Source organism: Ctenopharyngodon idella, chromosome 20 (assembly GCF_019924925.1).
Source record: "Ctenopharyngodon idella isolate HZGC_01 chromosome 20, HZGC01, whole genome shotgun sequence".
In the NCBI taxonomy this organism is placed as follows: domain Eukaryota; kingdom Metazoa; phylum Chordata; class Actinopteri; order Cypriniformes; family Xenocyprididae; genus Ctenopharyngodon; species Ctenopharyngodon idella.
In genome coordinates, this window is record NC_067239.1 from 557,776 (window position 1) to 573,110 (window position 15,335).

Consider the following 15,335-nt stretch of genomic DNA (forward strand, 5'->3'; position numbering starts at 1 on the left):
GCTCACACAGGAGCGTTCTCATAGCATCAACACCATGACGCAGCATCTCGATCCCTTTTCAGGGGTGGATGTCAATAAAACACCAAAGCAAATGCCCTTTTCCAAATAATTGAACATATAAGGGATTGCTGTACAGTATGTGAAGCAAATATAAATTTGCATGTAAGTACAGACACAATCACATTACAAGCATAGGAGTCAAAATCAAACCCATTGGATTATTGTGGGATTTTGTGAAGAGAAGATTTCCCCACACAAAGTTAGAAAGGCCACCAAAACGACATGGTTTACTGGAATTATTTTATCAGCAGTTTCAAAACAAATCCATAATGCAAAATATTGTGTATAGGAATAACAAAACCATTTCAAACTACACCATGATGTAAAAAACAAAATACAGTACAAAACCGAGAATATTCATCCCTGTACATATTCCACAGTGTGTCAGAAATTCTGAAGATCTGCAGGATGAACAAAATTATTTCTGAAGAGTCGGTAAGCCAGGAGTTGTCCACCAAAAATCATCATCAATAACCCAGAGCCTAACGGAAGAGAAGACAGACGTACAGTCATCATTAGACAGCTTTGAGCATGTGTTTAATACAAGATGAGTGATCTGATTTCACTTTAACACACTGATTTTAACATCTGTCACTAAAGTGGTGACATTCTCCCAGTTTGATGTCTAATTGATATTGTGTGATGATAAATTATATGACAGAGGCTAAAATGATCTGTTTCTCTGACAAAACTGAAAGCTTTTCCAAAAAAGAGAGCTTACCGAGAGCAATCCACCAGTGCTCTGTTGAGGGAAAATCAGCCATAACTGAAACCAGAATAACAGACAAAACTGGTTGAAAAACAGCTGTTATATACTTTCAAATATACAATTTACAGTGCACTGAAAACAAGGTGACATTTCAGAGAAAAAAGATCAAAATGAAAAACTAACTGCATAAATGTGCACACCCCTTTATTATTGGGTATATAACTGTATTCAGAATGAACTAATAATCAGCACAACTAAATCAACAGAAGAACGGTGATATTCTGATATGATTTATCTTTGATTCATTGTTTACATCACAAAAAAAAAACAGGGATGTGTAGACTTTTTATATAGCATAGGTTGTAATTTTTACATGAATTGTGCAAAAGTTCTGATATGATTTACAGCAGTGGCCAAAAGTGATGTTGGGCCTAGAAAAATTGACATCATTTTGTAAGTTTGTTACGTAGTTGTGCTTGGAGTCGATTGTTTTATTTGTGATAACAACATCATTTTTGGTCAGGCTGTCATACAAAGAAATTATGAACACATGCAAAAACAAGAGAGAACCAGCCAAATATTAATAACTGATTATGTTGTAGTCAATGTATGCTTTTTTTTTTTTTTGCATAACAAAAATAAAACCTGTAGATGTAGTTTGCCTTTTTTGGCCAAATAATTTAGTTAAATAAATACCTTAACAATGTTTTATTCTTTCCTCATATATTTAACATATTTAAAAAATATTAAATATTTTAATCTCTTTATCAATTTTTGCTGAAAAACGCTCTCAAATAAAGATAATGAGATAAATAAGGAGATTAATTATACTGTACATTATTATGCCACACAAATTAAGCATTAAGTAGAAAAATGCTCCAGAAGTCCTAATATTTCTTGCCTGGTCACTGACCATCACACCACAGTAATCCATTAAATCTGTCCAAGGTGGGCTTTCAAGATGTTCACACAGGACATGTATTCCATTTGCAGTATTTTTAGATGTTGGTTTAAGCATGCGTGTGTCAGACAGACATTATAGCGTCTCTGTGTTCTTCAGCGTCTCAGTGAGTGTGTTTTTGTGAGGCGTGTCGCCTGTAGACTGCAGACTCACAACAACATAAAGCTGCTACTTCAAGCTTGATTATAGAAATTTTACTACAGAATTTAAGTACAAGCTAGGGTCACAATTTATTATATTGGCCTTGTTAAACATACTTTATCACTGAGCATTATTATGTCATTTTCTAGAACTGCAACTCCAGTTCACTGATTAAAAAAAAACTACATAATTCTGTGTATTCACAAATCGAATTCATTCAAACTCCACAGTACCGGTCTCTCACTGTTATATTCAGTAAAAAGAGCTGAAAGCGAAACAAAAGTCTGATGTTTTACAGTAGAGGCTGACAGTGGTGAAGATGTTTTTCCACTAATGGATGTTATTCAGCAGAGTCTGACTGACACACATCAGGCGTATGTACAGTTTATCTCATATATTAATGCTGTTCCATGAGTATGAACTTCTGCTAATCCATTACCAAAGTAATTCACATGAGTGGATTCGTCTCCATGTAAACATTGTCACGAGCAGTGTTGGGGAAAGTTACTTTTCAAAGTAACACTTTACAATATTGCATTACTCCCCAAAAAAGGAACTAATTGTGTTACTTTTTTATGGAAAGTAATGAGTTAAGTTACTTTTGCGTTACTTTTTTTCACCAGGGCTGGGCTTGTTTGTTTGTTTGTTTGTTTTTTAAAAGAAAAAAAGTTCTATTTTTGGCAAATGTAAAGGCCCTTTCACATCAAAAGTGAAATGAATAAGTCTCAGGCTGAAGGAAATGCAAATTCACGCCTGTACAGTAGAGGGCGCAGCTCAAACAAACCTTTCAGCTGTGCTGCCATTCTGGATTGAAGAAGAAAGTTCAACACTCTTACTTCAGCAATAGAAACGCAAAATAAAACACAAATATGATGTTTATCTAAAGTGATTTTTTCTTATTCGTATGGTTGAATTGGATCATCGAAGGCCAGCAGCAAAGACAAAATTTAGGTCAAAAAAGAAGTAAAAATCTTGCATCTGCCAGTTTTCTTTCCTTTAGTGCCTTTGACCTTAAAAATGTTGTCAGGACCTTTTGTGAACATCCCTTCTACTTAAACAGATAATTTAGACACTACAGCTCAAATAACACACAGTCAGTAGATGAAGTCACTGTCATCAGACTGTGGAATGTAAATCTCATTTAACTAAACCTTTCCAGACACCTGATGCTAGTTAATAACAAATAATGTTTCATTTATTTGTTGTTTATTTGTTTGGTTGATGCATTATAACCGTAAGGGACCTGCCAACTTATACTTATATAGACAAAAATGACACCAGGTATAAATCAAATGAAACAGTAATAAATAAAAATGGGTTTTTGCAATTTTATATAAAAGGATGTAACAAAAATAAACCAGCAATTTGACGGTAAAAATAGTCGGTGCACCCCACGCATGATCTAAAAGGGTTGTCTCTAGCCTCTTTTGGGCATAACGTGCAATAAACCAATCAAAGTCTCATCTCCCATTCCCTTTAAAAGCCAGTTGTGATTCACGATTTACATGGCGGAATTTGCAAGCAGAAAAACTGAACGCTTCGCTAGCGAGGAAACTTTCTTCGTCGTACCCAAGAAATTTGGTGGGTTGCAGCCAATCTTAGATCTGCGAGCGTTGAACCGGGCTCTGCACAAGTTCCCGTTCAAAATGCTGACACAGAAACACATTCTAAGGCTAATTCACTCTAGCAGACATGAGATGTATTGTGTGCACACGGGGACCTGGTGCTTGAGCGTCTCAGCCGTTGGACTCACGAGGGAGCACGCTCGGTCAGTGCTGAACTGCCTGAACTCATTCAGGGGAAAACAGAGGTTCCACTGAAATAATTTCAGAGGCTCTTGGGGCATATGGCACCCTCGGCAGCAGTAACACCACACGGGTTGATGCATATGAGACCGCTTCAGCACTGGCTTCAGACTCGAGTCCCAAGATGGGCATGGTGCTGCGGCGACACATCACGTGGCCATCACTCCGATCGGTCGCCGCACCTTCAGTCATTGGACAGCCTTGCATTTCTATGGGCAGGGGTTCCCCTAGAACAAGTGTTGCGGCATGTTGTTGTCACAACAGAAGCGTCCAATACAGGCTGAGGTGCTATATGCAATGGGTTTGCAGCTTCGGGACCCTGGACCGGGCCTCGAATACATCAACTGCCTCTAGTTGCTGGCTGTATTGCTGGTCCTGCGGAGGTTTCGACCATTGATCCATGGCAAGCATATGTTAGTCTGGACTGGCAACAGTTGCATATAGAAATCGCCAGGGTAGTGTTCGCTCATGTTGCATGTCAACTTGCCCGCCATCTCCTCCTTTGGAGTCACTGCGTGGCAGTCATATTATGGGCAACCTCAATCGCGCAGCAGGCGCATTTTCATGCTCCGTGGAGAGTGGAGACTCCATCCCCAGGTGGTCCAGCTGATTTAGAGTCAATTCGACGAAGCACAGGTAGATCTGTTCACTTCCCAGGAGTCCTCCCTTTGTGGTATTCCCTTTCCGAAGCTTCACTTAGAACAGAGGCCCTGGCACATAGCTGGCCCCGGGGTTTTTTGCAAGTACGTATTCCTCCCAGTGAGCCTGATTGCACAAACACTGTGTAAGGTTAGGGAGGACGGAGAACAAATCCTGCTGGTTGAACCTTACTGGCCCACCCGGACTTGGTTCTCGGAGCTCACGCTTCTCGTGACAGCTCCTTCCAGGCGAGTTCCTCTGAAGAAGGACCTTCTTTCTCAGAGGCAGGGCACAATTTGGCACCCGTGCCCCGTCCTCTGGAACCTCCATGTCCATGTCAGGATGCGAAAGACCACCAGCGGTGATAGACACTATCACTTAAGCCAGTGCCCCTCTATGAGGCGGCTGTATATTTTGAAGCTAGTTTCATCCCGAGTGTTATTAGGTACAAACGGGTAATTTTCAGGCAACTGGCTAGGTGTAACGCTTGCACACAGCGCTTTCCTCTCCCTGAGGTGATAACGTGCACTCTTTTGTCCAAGTTAGTTCCCCGTGTCCGGCTAACCTTGGACGCCCTCCTATTCCCCAGCACTCATCAGTAGCTGAATTTGGCAGAGGAATTCGCTATTAGGTCCATTACTCATGGTACGCACCTTTTAAGGTGAGCCCTTGTACTTGGGCCCCATGTCTTCCCCTGGGCACAGCCTTGCTCTGCCGTGTCCTCTTTAGCGGTCCTCTTTGGTGGAGCTGCTGCTGCAGCGACACCGTCAAACCTCGTAACACAGTTCAGATGGTTGTGACGTTTTGTAAAGGGATCCCTAGTGTCACTACATTGACACAATGTCGAAGTGAGTGACAGATAGGAAATGTCTTGGCTACTGTTGTAACCTTTTAAATATCGGCATCAGCCGTTACGTTTTTCTGTTTGTCCGATGTGTCAGAAGAAGGACTTTTATTTTGACGGCGCTGAGATAGAACTGTTAAACAAAGAAAGTAATTTGTATATGAAAAAGTATTATAGAGTTTGCTTTTATATTTTTACTAATAGAAAGGCAAACACTATAATACTTTCTTATTTGATGGATGGATGGATGCACTTTCTTGAGCTTCATACTAGTTGGTCCTGTTCACTGCCATTATAAAGCTCAGATGTGTCAGGATATTTATTAATATAACTCAGATTGCGTTCATCAGAAAGAAGAAAGTCATATACACCTAGGATGGCTTGAAGGTGAGTAAAGCTTGGGGTAATTTTCATTTGAAAGCGAACTAATCCTTTAATTAAACTAAGGCCTAATCCTGGCTTAATCTTAGCTCTGTCTGTGAAACCGGGCCTATATGTTCTCACCGGCTACGGTCAGTCCCACGTGCAGCAGTGTGACAGTGATGGCGTAGTCCCACACCCATTCCTCCACGATCCACGCGAATATCAGACCGCCCAGAACGTACGTCACCTCTGTGGAGATCACACTCACTGCACAACAAACACACAAACACGTCTGAAAGACAGCTTCCAACACAAACACGTTTAATTATGCACATTATACAAAAGTAGTATAAGAAGCCTACCTAAATATTTCGGACTTTGCCATGATGGTTGAGTCGTGTAGTCAAAAGGCGCTAACAAGCTGTCAACCTCCTCCACCCTGATGACAACAAACAAACAACAACAAAAAAACACCCAAACAGCTTGATTTATTTCTGTAACACCTCTTTAGTTCAGATCAAGAATGTGACGCTGTTATAATATTAATAGTATTTACTACTCATGGCATAGGAGATACGGATCAAAACCTGATCCTGCTCTATTACAGTGAATATCACTGGAGATTCATGCCTGTTCTAATTTTGTTTAGATCACAAAATATAGGATCCTGGGGCCTCTTTTATGAAGACGTGTTTTAAATGATCACTGTTACCACAACTTAAATAAATGCATGGGTGCAAGTTAAAAATTCAGATTTATTGTTTTAATTAAACCTTTTAAGTTGCAAACATTAGAGTTCTGTTGACATAATAATGCTGATCATTACATCAGCTTAATATCATCTGTAATTAATCGTCTCAAATTTCTGCATTAATTGGATTTTTTTTTTTTTTTAATAATAATAATAACTTAATGAAATTGTTTCGATAACTTTGGATTTCTAATTCCCAGCATGCTTCGCATAGGACTGGATAAGGAGAATAAATGTTGAAATTAAGTATTAATTTAATTGTTTTTAGTGAAGAGAAAGACCTTCCAGGGCTTTAACTCTGGTAGTTGGAGCGACTTAAGTTTGTTGAGTAATCAACTACAAATGATCAAGTTAATCTAACTCAATGTAGCTTGTTGGTTGAACGTAAATTCACTCAAAGTTGTCATAACTCAAATAAATTGATGCAAATGTTGCGTTAATTTTTTTTTTTGAGCCAACACATTTTTTTGAGTGCACTCTAAAAATGCTGGATTGTTTTAACCCATGTTTAGGTCAAATATGGACACACCCAACCATTGGTTTAAATTTTTAAACCCAACGGTCCATATTTGACCCAAACTTGGGTTAAAACAACCCAGCATTTTTTTTTTTTTTTTTTTTAGAGTGTATATAGAACTTATATAGGTTTTTGATTCCAACACTTTCTGCCAGAAAGTTATGAAATTAAAAGTTATAAAATATGTTTACAAGCTGTTTGATTAATAAAATTTAATTAAAATTAAAAACTAAAACAAAATCCAAAATAAGTAAATCCATACTAAATCCATAAAATTATCCCCTGATGTGAATTCTTTATATGAAGTGCCTGACGGAACCCTTTATGGTTCCATATAGAACATTTTCTTCTAGAAGTGTGGGACCTCATTTATAAAGCGTATGTACGATCGGATTTGATACTAAATTCCATGTATTTCATCCAATGTCAAAAGTGAGGAGCAAATCTTTTTTGTGCTCATATAATAAAAATAATTCGTAAAGTTTGTACCATAAGTGATGTTTGTGGGGGTTCTGTATACTATAGTTCTGTGGTTTACAAAGCGGGATGCGTTTAGGAACATTTTTTGTGCACCTGGATGTTTTAAAAAAACAGATTGTAGGAACATTTCCTAAATTGTTGTTCACATAGAACCCCACAGAACCGAAGATTTTACATCACATATAACCCGACACAGTAGCAAAATTGTTTCTCGTACAAAACCAACAAAAATGTCCAAACCTTTAAATATTTTAAATATAACATGAACCGCGTAAGCCCAACAACATGCTAATTAATAACATGATATTCATGGTTTGAATAGGAGAAATGACTATTTTGTGAATGCATAAAGAACAGCAGCAGTGATTTGCATAAAACAATCCCTGGGATAATATTACCAAGCGCTGAGATCCACTGACGTAGACAATTTTTTTCTGTACAGGAAGTCAGACGCATCACCACATAAGAGAGAGAGACAGAGAGAGAGAGAGAGGAAGTTGTGCCTCTCAGTGTGGAGAATCTCACCTGAGAATGCCGATGCAGAGACTGACCACAATATAGTACACCGAGTAGAAGCACACCATACACATCAACAGGTTTTGAAGAACAACCTGTCAATAAGCACACAACACAACTGGTTCACAGAATCGCTTCAGTTTTACATTAAAAGTCATCTCAAACTAATGCATACAGACATGTGGCTACTGTTCTGAGTGAACTAAGCTACAGTGGACCTGCTGCACCAAACGCAGATGATACGACTTTACCCAGGTGTCATGGATCTTGCTGTTGATTGGCAGCTGGCCATGGCGTTTGATCAGAGTGGTCCCACAGCACCGGCAACAGTAGTCCAACAACATGAATGGCCGGCGATTCTTTGATCGATGCTAGCAGGTAGCATAACACTGAATCTGCGCATCTGTCATGGCTGCTCTTAATAAGATTAGCAACACTGTAAAACGCTTCCGTAAATCTCTTCAGGATAAAGCCCACCGTCAGGCCTGGTCTACGCTAACTAATTACCCACACACACTTAAAATACTCTTCATTGAGTAAGGCTGTGTTAGACAACTCACATTAGCATCCTGCTAACACAGGATATTGTTTTGAGTCTGTTCTTTAGCATTGCTAATTTATGAGCACATTTTAGAAATGGTGCAGATTTCAGATAAACAATATACACCAACTGGAACACATGCACACAATTAAGGCCTACTTGTTTGAAAACCCGGGTCATTCCTGTTAGTAAACACCTTTTGGATAAGTTTTTAAAAAGTGAACATGCTTGTAATGAAATTTAAGGAAGAATTTGATTAAAAAAAGGAAATACTAATGGCAAAAAATTGTAACATACACTCTAAAAAAATGTTTCAACCAAGCTGGGTTGAAAATGGACAAACCGATTTGCCCAGCGATTGGGATGTTTTAACCCAGCGATTGGGTTATTTTAACCCAGTGAATGGGTTGTTTTAACCCAGCCATTGGGTTGTTTTAACCCAGTGAATGTATTGTTTTAACCCAGCGATTGGGTTGTTTTAACCCAGTGATTAAATTGTTTTAACCCAGCTATTGGGTTGTTTTAACCCTGGGATTGGGTTGTTTTAACCCAGTGATTGGACTGTTTTAACCCAGCGACTGGGCTGTTTTAACCCAGCGATTGGGCTGTTTTAACCCAGTGAATGGATTGTTTTAACCCAGTGAATGAATTGTTTTAACCCAGCGAATGGATTCTTTTAACCCAGGGATTGGGTTGTTTTAACCCAGCGATTGGGCTGTTTTAACCCAGTGAATGGATTGTTTTAACCCAGTGAATGAATTGTTTTAACCCAGCGAATGGATTCTTTTAACCCAGGGATTGGGTTGTTTTAACCCAGCGATTGGGCTGTTTTAACCCAGCGACTGGGTTATTTTAACCCAGCGATTGGATTGTTTTAACCCAGCGATTGGGTTATTTTAACCCAGTGAATGGGTTGTTTTAACCCAGCCATTGGGTTGTTTTAACCCAGTGAATGTATTGTTTTAACCCAGTGATTGGGTTGTTTTAACCCAGTGATTAAATTGTTTTAACCCAGCTATTGGGTTGTTTTAACCCTGGGATTGGGTTGTTTTAACCCAGTGATTGGACTGTTTTAACCCAGCGACTGGGCTGTTTTAACCCAGCGATTGGGTTGTTTTAACCCAGTGAATGGATTCTTTTAACCCAGTGATTGGGTTGTTTTAACCCAGTGATTGGGCTGTTTTAACCCAGAAATTGGGATGTTTTAACCCAGTGAATAGGTTGTTTTAACCCAGCCACTAGGTTTTTTTAACCCAGCGATTGGGCTGTTTTAACCTAGCGATTGGGTTGTTTTAACCCAGTAATTGGGCTGTTTTAACCCAGTGAATGAATTGTTTTAACCCAGCGATTGGATTCTTTTAACCCAGTGATTGGGTTGTTTTAACCCAGCGAATGGGTTGTTTTAACCCAGTGAATGAATTGTTTTAACCCAGCGATTGGGTTGTTTTAACCCAGCGATTGGATTCTTTTAACCCAGCGATTGGGTTGTTTTAACCCAGTGATTGGGTTGTTTTAACCCAGTGATTGGGTTGTTTTAACCCAGCGATTGGGATGTTTTAACCCAGTGAATGGGTTGTTTTAACCCAGTGAATGAATTCTTTTAACCCAGCGATTGGATTCTTTTAACCCAGTGATTGGGTTGTTTTAACCCAGCGAATGGGTTGTTTTAACCCAGTGAATGAATTGTTTTAACCCAGCGATTGGGTTGTTTTAACCCAGCGATTGGATTCTTTTAACCCAGTGATTGGGTTGTTTTAACCCAGTGAATGGGTTGTTTTAACCCAGCCACTGGGTTTTTTTAACCTAGCGATTGGGTTGTTTTAACCCAGTGAATGAATTGTTTTAACCCAGCGATTGGATTCTTTTAACCCAGTGATTGGGTTGTTTTAACCCAGCGAATGGGTTGTTTTAACCCAGCGATTGGATTCTTTTAACCCAGTGATTGGGTTGTTTTAACCCAGCGATTGGGTTGTTTTAACCCAGTGAATGAATTGTTTTAACCCAGCGATTGGGTTGTTTTAACCCAGTGATTGGGTTGTTTTAACCCAGTGAATGGGTTGTTTTAACCCAGCCACTGGGTTTTTTTAACCTAGCGATTGGGTTGTTTTAACCCAGTGAATGAATTGCTTTAACCCAGCGATTGGGCTGTTTTAACCCAGCGACTGGGTTGTTTTAACCCAGCGATTGGGCTGTTTTAACCCAGCGATTGGGTTGTTTTAACCCAGCGATTGGGTTTTTTTAACCCAGTGAATGAATTGTTTTAACCCAGGGATTGGGTTGTTTTAACCCAGGGATTGGGTTGTTTTAACCCAGCAGTTGGGTTAAATGTTTGCCCAATCTGCTGGGTTGTTTTAACTCAAATATTGTTTAAATGTACTGTGTTGCTGGCTTAAAATGAACCCAAAGTATGTTGGAAATTAACATTTAAGCTGAACAAAGGTGCAACACTCACTCTTACAGAGCTCAAACTTTATTAATTAATTAACATTTATAAATATGTTTAATAAATTAACATTTATTAATAAGTTTAATGAATAATAATTAAACAATAAACATTTATTAAATTGCTTATTAATAAATGTTCACCTTTTGATTATTATTATTGTTGCCTCTAGTAATTATGAGTCTGATTTTTAATCTCCAACCTATTTTGGGTTCATTTTAAGCCAGCCATGTGGTAATTTTTCATCAATAGTTGGGTTAAATAAAACTACTCAGCACGTTGGGCAAACATTTAACCCAACTGCTAGGTTAAAACAACCCAATCACTGGGTTTGTCCATTTTCAGCCCAACTTGGGTTGTTTTTAATCCAGCATTTTTAGGCGTTCAATTGTGGTTGGAGCTGAACTCTTCAGGACACTGGCCCTTTAAGAGCAGGATTGGACACCTCTGACACAGAAGAACCATTTTTGGTTCCCTAAAGAAGCTTTCAGTGATCATTTCTTAAAAGAACCATTTTCTTATTGTGAGGAATATTTTAAAAATCTAAAGAACCTTTTTCCACTATAAAGAACCTTTTGTGTAATGGAGAGTTTCCATGGATGTTAAAGGTCTTCATGGAACCATCAATGCCAATAAAGAACCTTTATTTTTAAGAGTGAGGGGTAAGGTAATAAACAAAGTTGCTTATAGATAAAGAATATTATTTTTAAAGATAAGGTGACAAGCTTCAAATTTCAGTGCTAATGACGATCTTCTATGATCAGTGCATAAGAAATATAATCTGTAGAGATTCAATAACAGCTCCAGCGCTAAACCTGATGTGTGTACAGTGTGACTGTAATTAACCCGCATCTTGAAAATCCGTCTCTTTGACCTCTGAACTCAATTTGCAACATACATTTTGTATGTTAGCATTTGTTGTTTGTATATTTGACTCGTGACACTGCGCTACTGGAAGTGGCAAAACTAAAACCAAAACCACATACTGCAGCTCCAGTCCACACAGACCAAACTGCTTTAATTAATTAGCAAACAAAATATTTACACCTCTAGTCTAAATGGATTACCAGACAGATAACATGTAGTGTGGATGACAGTAGTGTTCAATTCTAGTTGGATTGCACTAATAAATAGCAGTTTTAACTAGAACAAATTGCTTAATAAAATTAATAAACCCAGCTCTAGATGGCTTCGTAACCTAATAACACGGCTGGTTTACTTTATCACTGTTTGTCATTTAGTGTTTGAGCCAAAGATGTAAAGATAAAATGATTACTTTAAAAGTGTCAGCATCATTTACGTGTTGTGAGCCGGCGTTAGCGCAAACAGAAGCGTGAGATATTCATATAAACTGTTAAAACACACTCATTTTAAGACTGCATTACAGTATAGTAGAATATAATTCAGTATATTTTAGTTTATTACTGTATCTAGTGTTAATTAACATATTTTGATATTGTTGTGTACAGCTGAATATAGTATTTTTCTTTATAGTTTAACTCAATATCGTGGTCCATTATAGCATTGTGTTGTTCTAAAGCTAAACAATAATATTCAGTACAGTTTAATGTAGTTCAGCTCAAAATACTAGGCTATTTTGTTGTTTTCATAACTTAACGTTAGCAAAACATTCTGGGAATATGTTTTTGCTAGCAGGGTGTAGTTTAGTGTGCTATATAGTTTAGTAGGCTATAGGCTACAACAGTGTTTGTGCAGTTCAGTAGTCCAGCAAGTAGTTATATGTTCACCTACATGACCAGAGCAATGCAGACAGCCATCACACCGTTTGTTAGCGTCACATTTCTCCATCTCCCCCCAATTAAACCACACTTAACACTCGAGAGCTTGATTGTTTGTATTTACTGAGGCGTTTATGCGCATTTTGGAAGGTTCGGTCGCACGCAGGAATTTATTTTTAGTAACAAAACAGTAATGGCGATGTTTTACGCCATCGGACCACCTCGCTGCACCTTAAAAGCCGCACAGGAAGGTTTAAGAGGAGGCTGGAGGGTCCGTGAACGTGCGCGACACCGTCGAGATTCGTCGGAATTGTTTCAGCGCAAAACTTTCGATATTGTCATGATGGGCGAGTGTGAAGCGCGACGGCTGTGCGCATGCGCACTGGAGTCCGCCTGGCCAATTTCTCAGTACTCGTGGGAGAATTTGGGTAAGAAACAGACAAATTAAAACAATCGCACGCTAGGATAAACTGCTTGTGTAGCATTTTATACTGTGTAATAAACCTTTATGCGCCGTGTTAGACTTTCGCGGGAGGTTTAATGTGACGGAATAATAATGAAAGTTAGATATAAAGTAGAAAACGCCTGGACGTGTCATCAATAATATGAGCAGCAGGAAGAGAGAGAGACAGAGAGTATGAAATAAAGAATAACGCTAATGAATGACACTCAAAATAGCCGCAGTCGATAGAAAGGATCAAAGTGTACATGTGTGGCTGATGGCACGAATAAAGCGTGTATTTGTGAGTCTGTGTAGAATAATGTAAAGCAGGAGTGTATATGGCAGGAACTGATCGTGCGAAACAAAACATGTCTCGATCAGCTCCACGATCAGCTCAATCATTCACTTTAAATGTCATTGATCAGCAATAATGACGCGATTCGCCAGGCCTGTGTCTTTCAATTATATAGTGAATATAATTCCTGCTCCGCCATTTTGAGAAACTGCCTTTAAAACACATTAAAGAAAAGTGTTTTAATATCTGATTCTGTGCCGTCTAGAATGTGTCATGACTGCTCGTCGTCGTCGATATTTGAGGAAAAATAACACTATTTCACCTCATTCAGTGGAAACTATTTTAATACAATAGAGCTGCACACAAACCAATAAATAAACGCGATTAATAGAAAAAACCGCTGCGTTAAAACTCGAGGTGGAAAATTAGCATACGTTTTATTTTATTATTATCATCATCGTCGTCTACAAATTTAAAATATACAAATCTACAAATTAAAAAAATCTAAATGTCATTAGTAAAAAAATGTTAAGCCAATATAGGTGTCGAAATATTGTACTTCACGCTAAAAAGTAAAGCATTTGCTCTGAGATTTTAAATATTCGTTGAGGAAATGAACTTAGTTTAATTATATAACATAATAAATACCTATAAATACTAAATACAGCTGCGAAAATCGTTTCACGTGCAGATATACGACAATTATTCAACTCTGACTTGAGTATTTAATGCTAAACGATGTTAAAAAAGAGTCAAAACACGCAATGCGTAGAGAAAATGTTGTAAGATGTGACATTATTGCTTGATTTCATTGTTGGATTGAAAGTTTCCAGCGCCGCGGATGAACGCGGGCAGCAGCGGCCTCTGCCGGCGGCGGCGGGAATGACACATGCTGTAGGCCTCATGCGGCACTAACACAAACTCGAGTTAAACTGGCCTAGTGTGCTCTAAACACTGCCTGTTCAGAGTATATTTGTGTGTCCTTCCAGATCAGCTTCTTATTAAGCCATAGAAACAGTTATAGTGCTTTACGGTTGCTCAGGAGTGACTTAGGCGAAAGGTTTGATATTGATTTGAAGGACAGATAAGAAGAAACAATCCGTCTTTATCTAATATTTTCATAGATTATAAATTAAAATGAGATTGCAAATGTGTTGTATACTGTCTAATTGCACACTTCATTAGGTGATAGCTGTTAAACCAGTTCTGGACTTAAAAAAAGAAAACATGGTAATTGTTTACATAAAGCTTTCTAATTGTTCACTGTTTACTGGGATTGCTTTAAAGAATAACCTGTAAAATAATTTCAAGTGTTGTTTTAAATGATTTTTCATTAGTATATGGATGAAGAATATGTCTGGGCTGCATTTTACCCCAAAATCTAATGGGAAAAAGCTGATTAAATTGTCATGAATCTCCAAAAAGGCACATTTGCACATACAAACAGCATGATAGCTACTAAATCAGCATTTAGTGTGGTTATATGAAGTACAGAATCTACGGTGATGTGAGTGATTTTCAGGGGTATTTATACTGTGAGGTGTTGTCTGCCGTTTCAGATTAGCTGTGTGCGGGTGTGATGGAGTCGTCGGGCCCGAGCACAGCCGCTCCAGAGTTTGATGTGTACGGAGCCATGGACTGGAAGGACGGAGTGGGAACACTGCCTGGCAGCGAGCTCAAGGTGAGGGAACACATACTAAACAGCCTGTCAGCCTAAAAACTGCATTCAATCTTTACGGTAGCTATGTAGTGATGAAATGATCTCACGTGTAGTGTGTGTGTGTGTTGTAGGGCTGCACGATCTGGGGAAAAAATCTAATTGCGATTTTTTTTTTTTCTGGTTAAAATTGCGATTTAAAATGCAATTTTTTTTTTTTAACAAATGAAAAAAATACGTAATTTTATATATATATATATATATACGAACACCCAGTTTGTTGTGCTTGTTTGTAGGGCATTTTGTGCTTATATATTAATTATGAATAATAATAATTATTATGATTATTGTTATTATTGCTGAATAAAAATATTAAACAAAAGAATTATATAATATTATTATTGTAATAACACTTTCATTATTAAAAGTAAA

General features: G+C 38.2%; 2 protein-coding genes across 4 annotated transcripts in view; one reads left to right on the forward strand and one right to left on the reverse strand.

The window, feature by feature from the left end:
• Nucleotides 1–292: 292 nt before the first annotated feature.
• On the reverse strand, nucleotides 293–12,717 carry tmem244 (transmembrane protein 244). 2 transcript variants are annotated; one of them, XM_051875143.1, is made up of 6 exons: nucleotides 12,523–12,717; nucleotides 7,796–7,881; nucleotides 5,885–5,961; nucleotides 5,664–5,789; nucleotides 782–826; nucleotides 293–542 (listed from the first exon to the last, which is right to left on the reverse strand). In XM_051875143.1, the coding sequence occupies exons 1-6, from the start codon at nucleotides 12,577–12,579 to the stop codon at nucleotides 445–447; spliced, it is 489 nt and encodes a 162-aa protein (XP_051731103.1). In that variant the 5' UTR covers nucleotides 12,580–12,717; the 3' UTR covers nucleotides 293–444. The 2 variants fall into 2 exon arrangements, with proteins under 2 accessions (XP_051731103.1, XP_051731101.1); XM_051875141.1 differs by lacking the exon at nucleotides 12,523–12,717 and adding an exon at nucleotides 8,038–11,034.
• Nucleotides 12,718–12,792: 75 nt separating this feature from the next.
• Nucleotides 12,793–15,335, forward strand: part of l3mbtl3 (L3MBTL histone methyl-lysine binding protein 3) — a 46,771-nt gene continuing 44,228 nt past the window's right edge. Inside the window, exons 1-2 of one of the 2 annotated variants that reach the window (XM_051875134.1) lie at nucleotides 12,793–12,937; nucleotides 14,806–14,927. In XM_051875134.1, coding sequence (XP_051731094.1) covers nucleotides 14,826–14,927 — 102 coding nt within the window. In that variant the 5' untranslated portion in view covers nucleotides 12,793–12,937; nucleotides 14,806–14,825. Of the gene's footprint in view, nucleotides 12,938–14,327; nucleotides 14,477–14,805; nucleotides 14,928–15,335 lie in introns of those variants that run through there. The other variant, XM_051875135.1, reaches the window with a different exon arrangement.

Coding starts and splice junctions, on each gene's coding strand:
- tmem244 (XM_051875141.1), bottom strand. CDS start 8,130: ATGTTGTTGGACTACTGTTGCCGGTGCTGTGGGACCACTCTGATCAAA. Junction 7,882..8,037: donor GCAAGATCCATGACACCTGG/GTAAAGTCGTAT, acceptor GCTTATTGACAG/GTTGTTCTTCAAAACCTGTT. Junction 543..781: donor GCACTGGTGGATTGCTCTCG/GTAAGCTCTCTT, acceptor CTCTTCCGTTAG/GCTCTGGGTTATTGATGATG.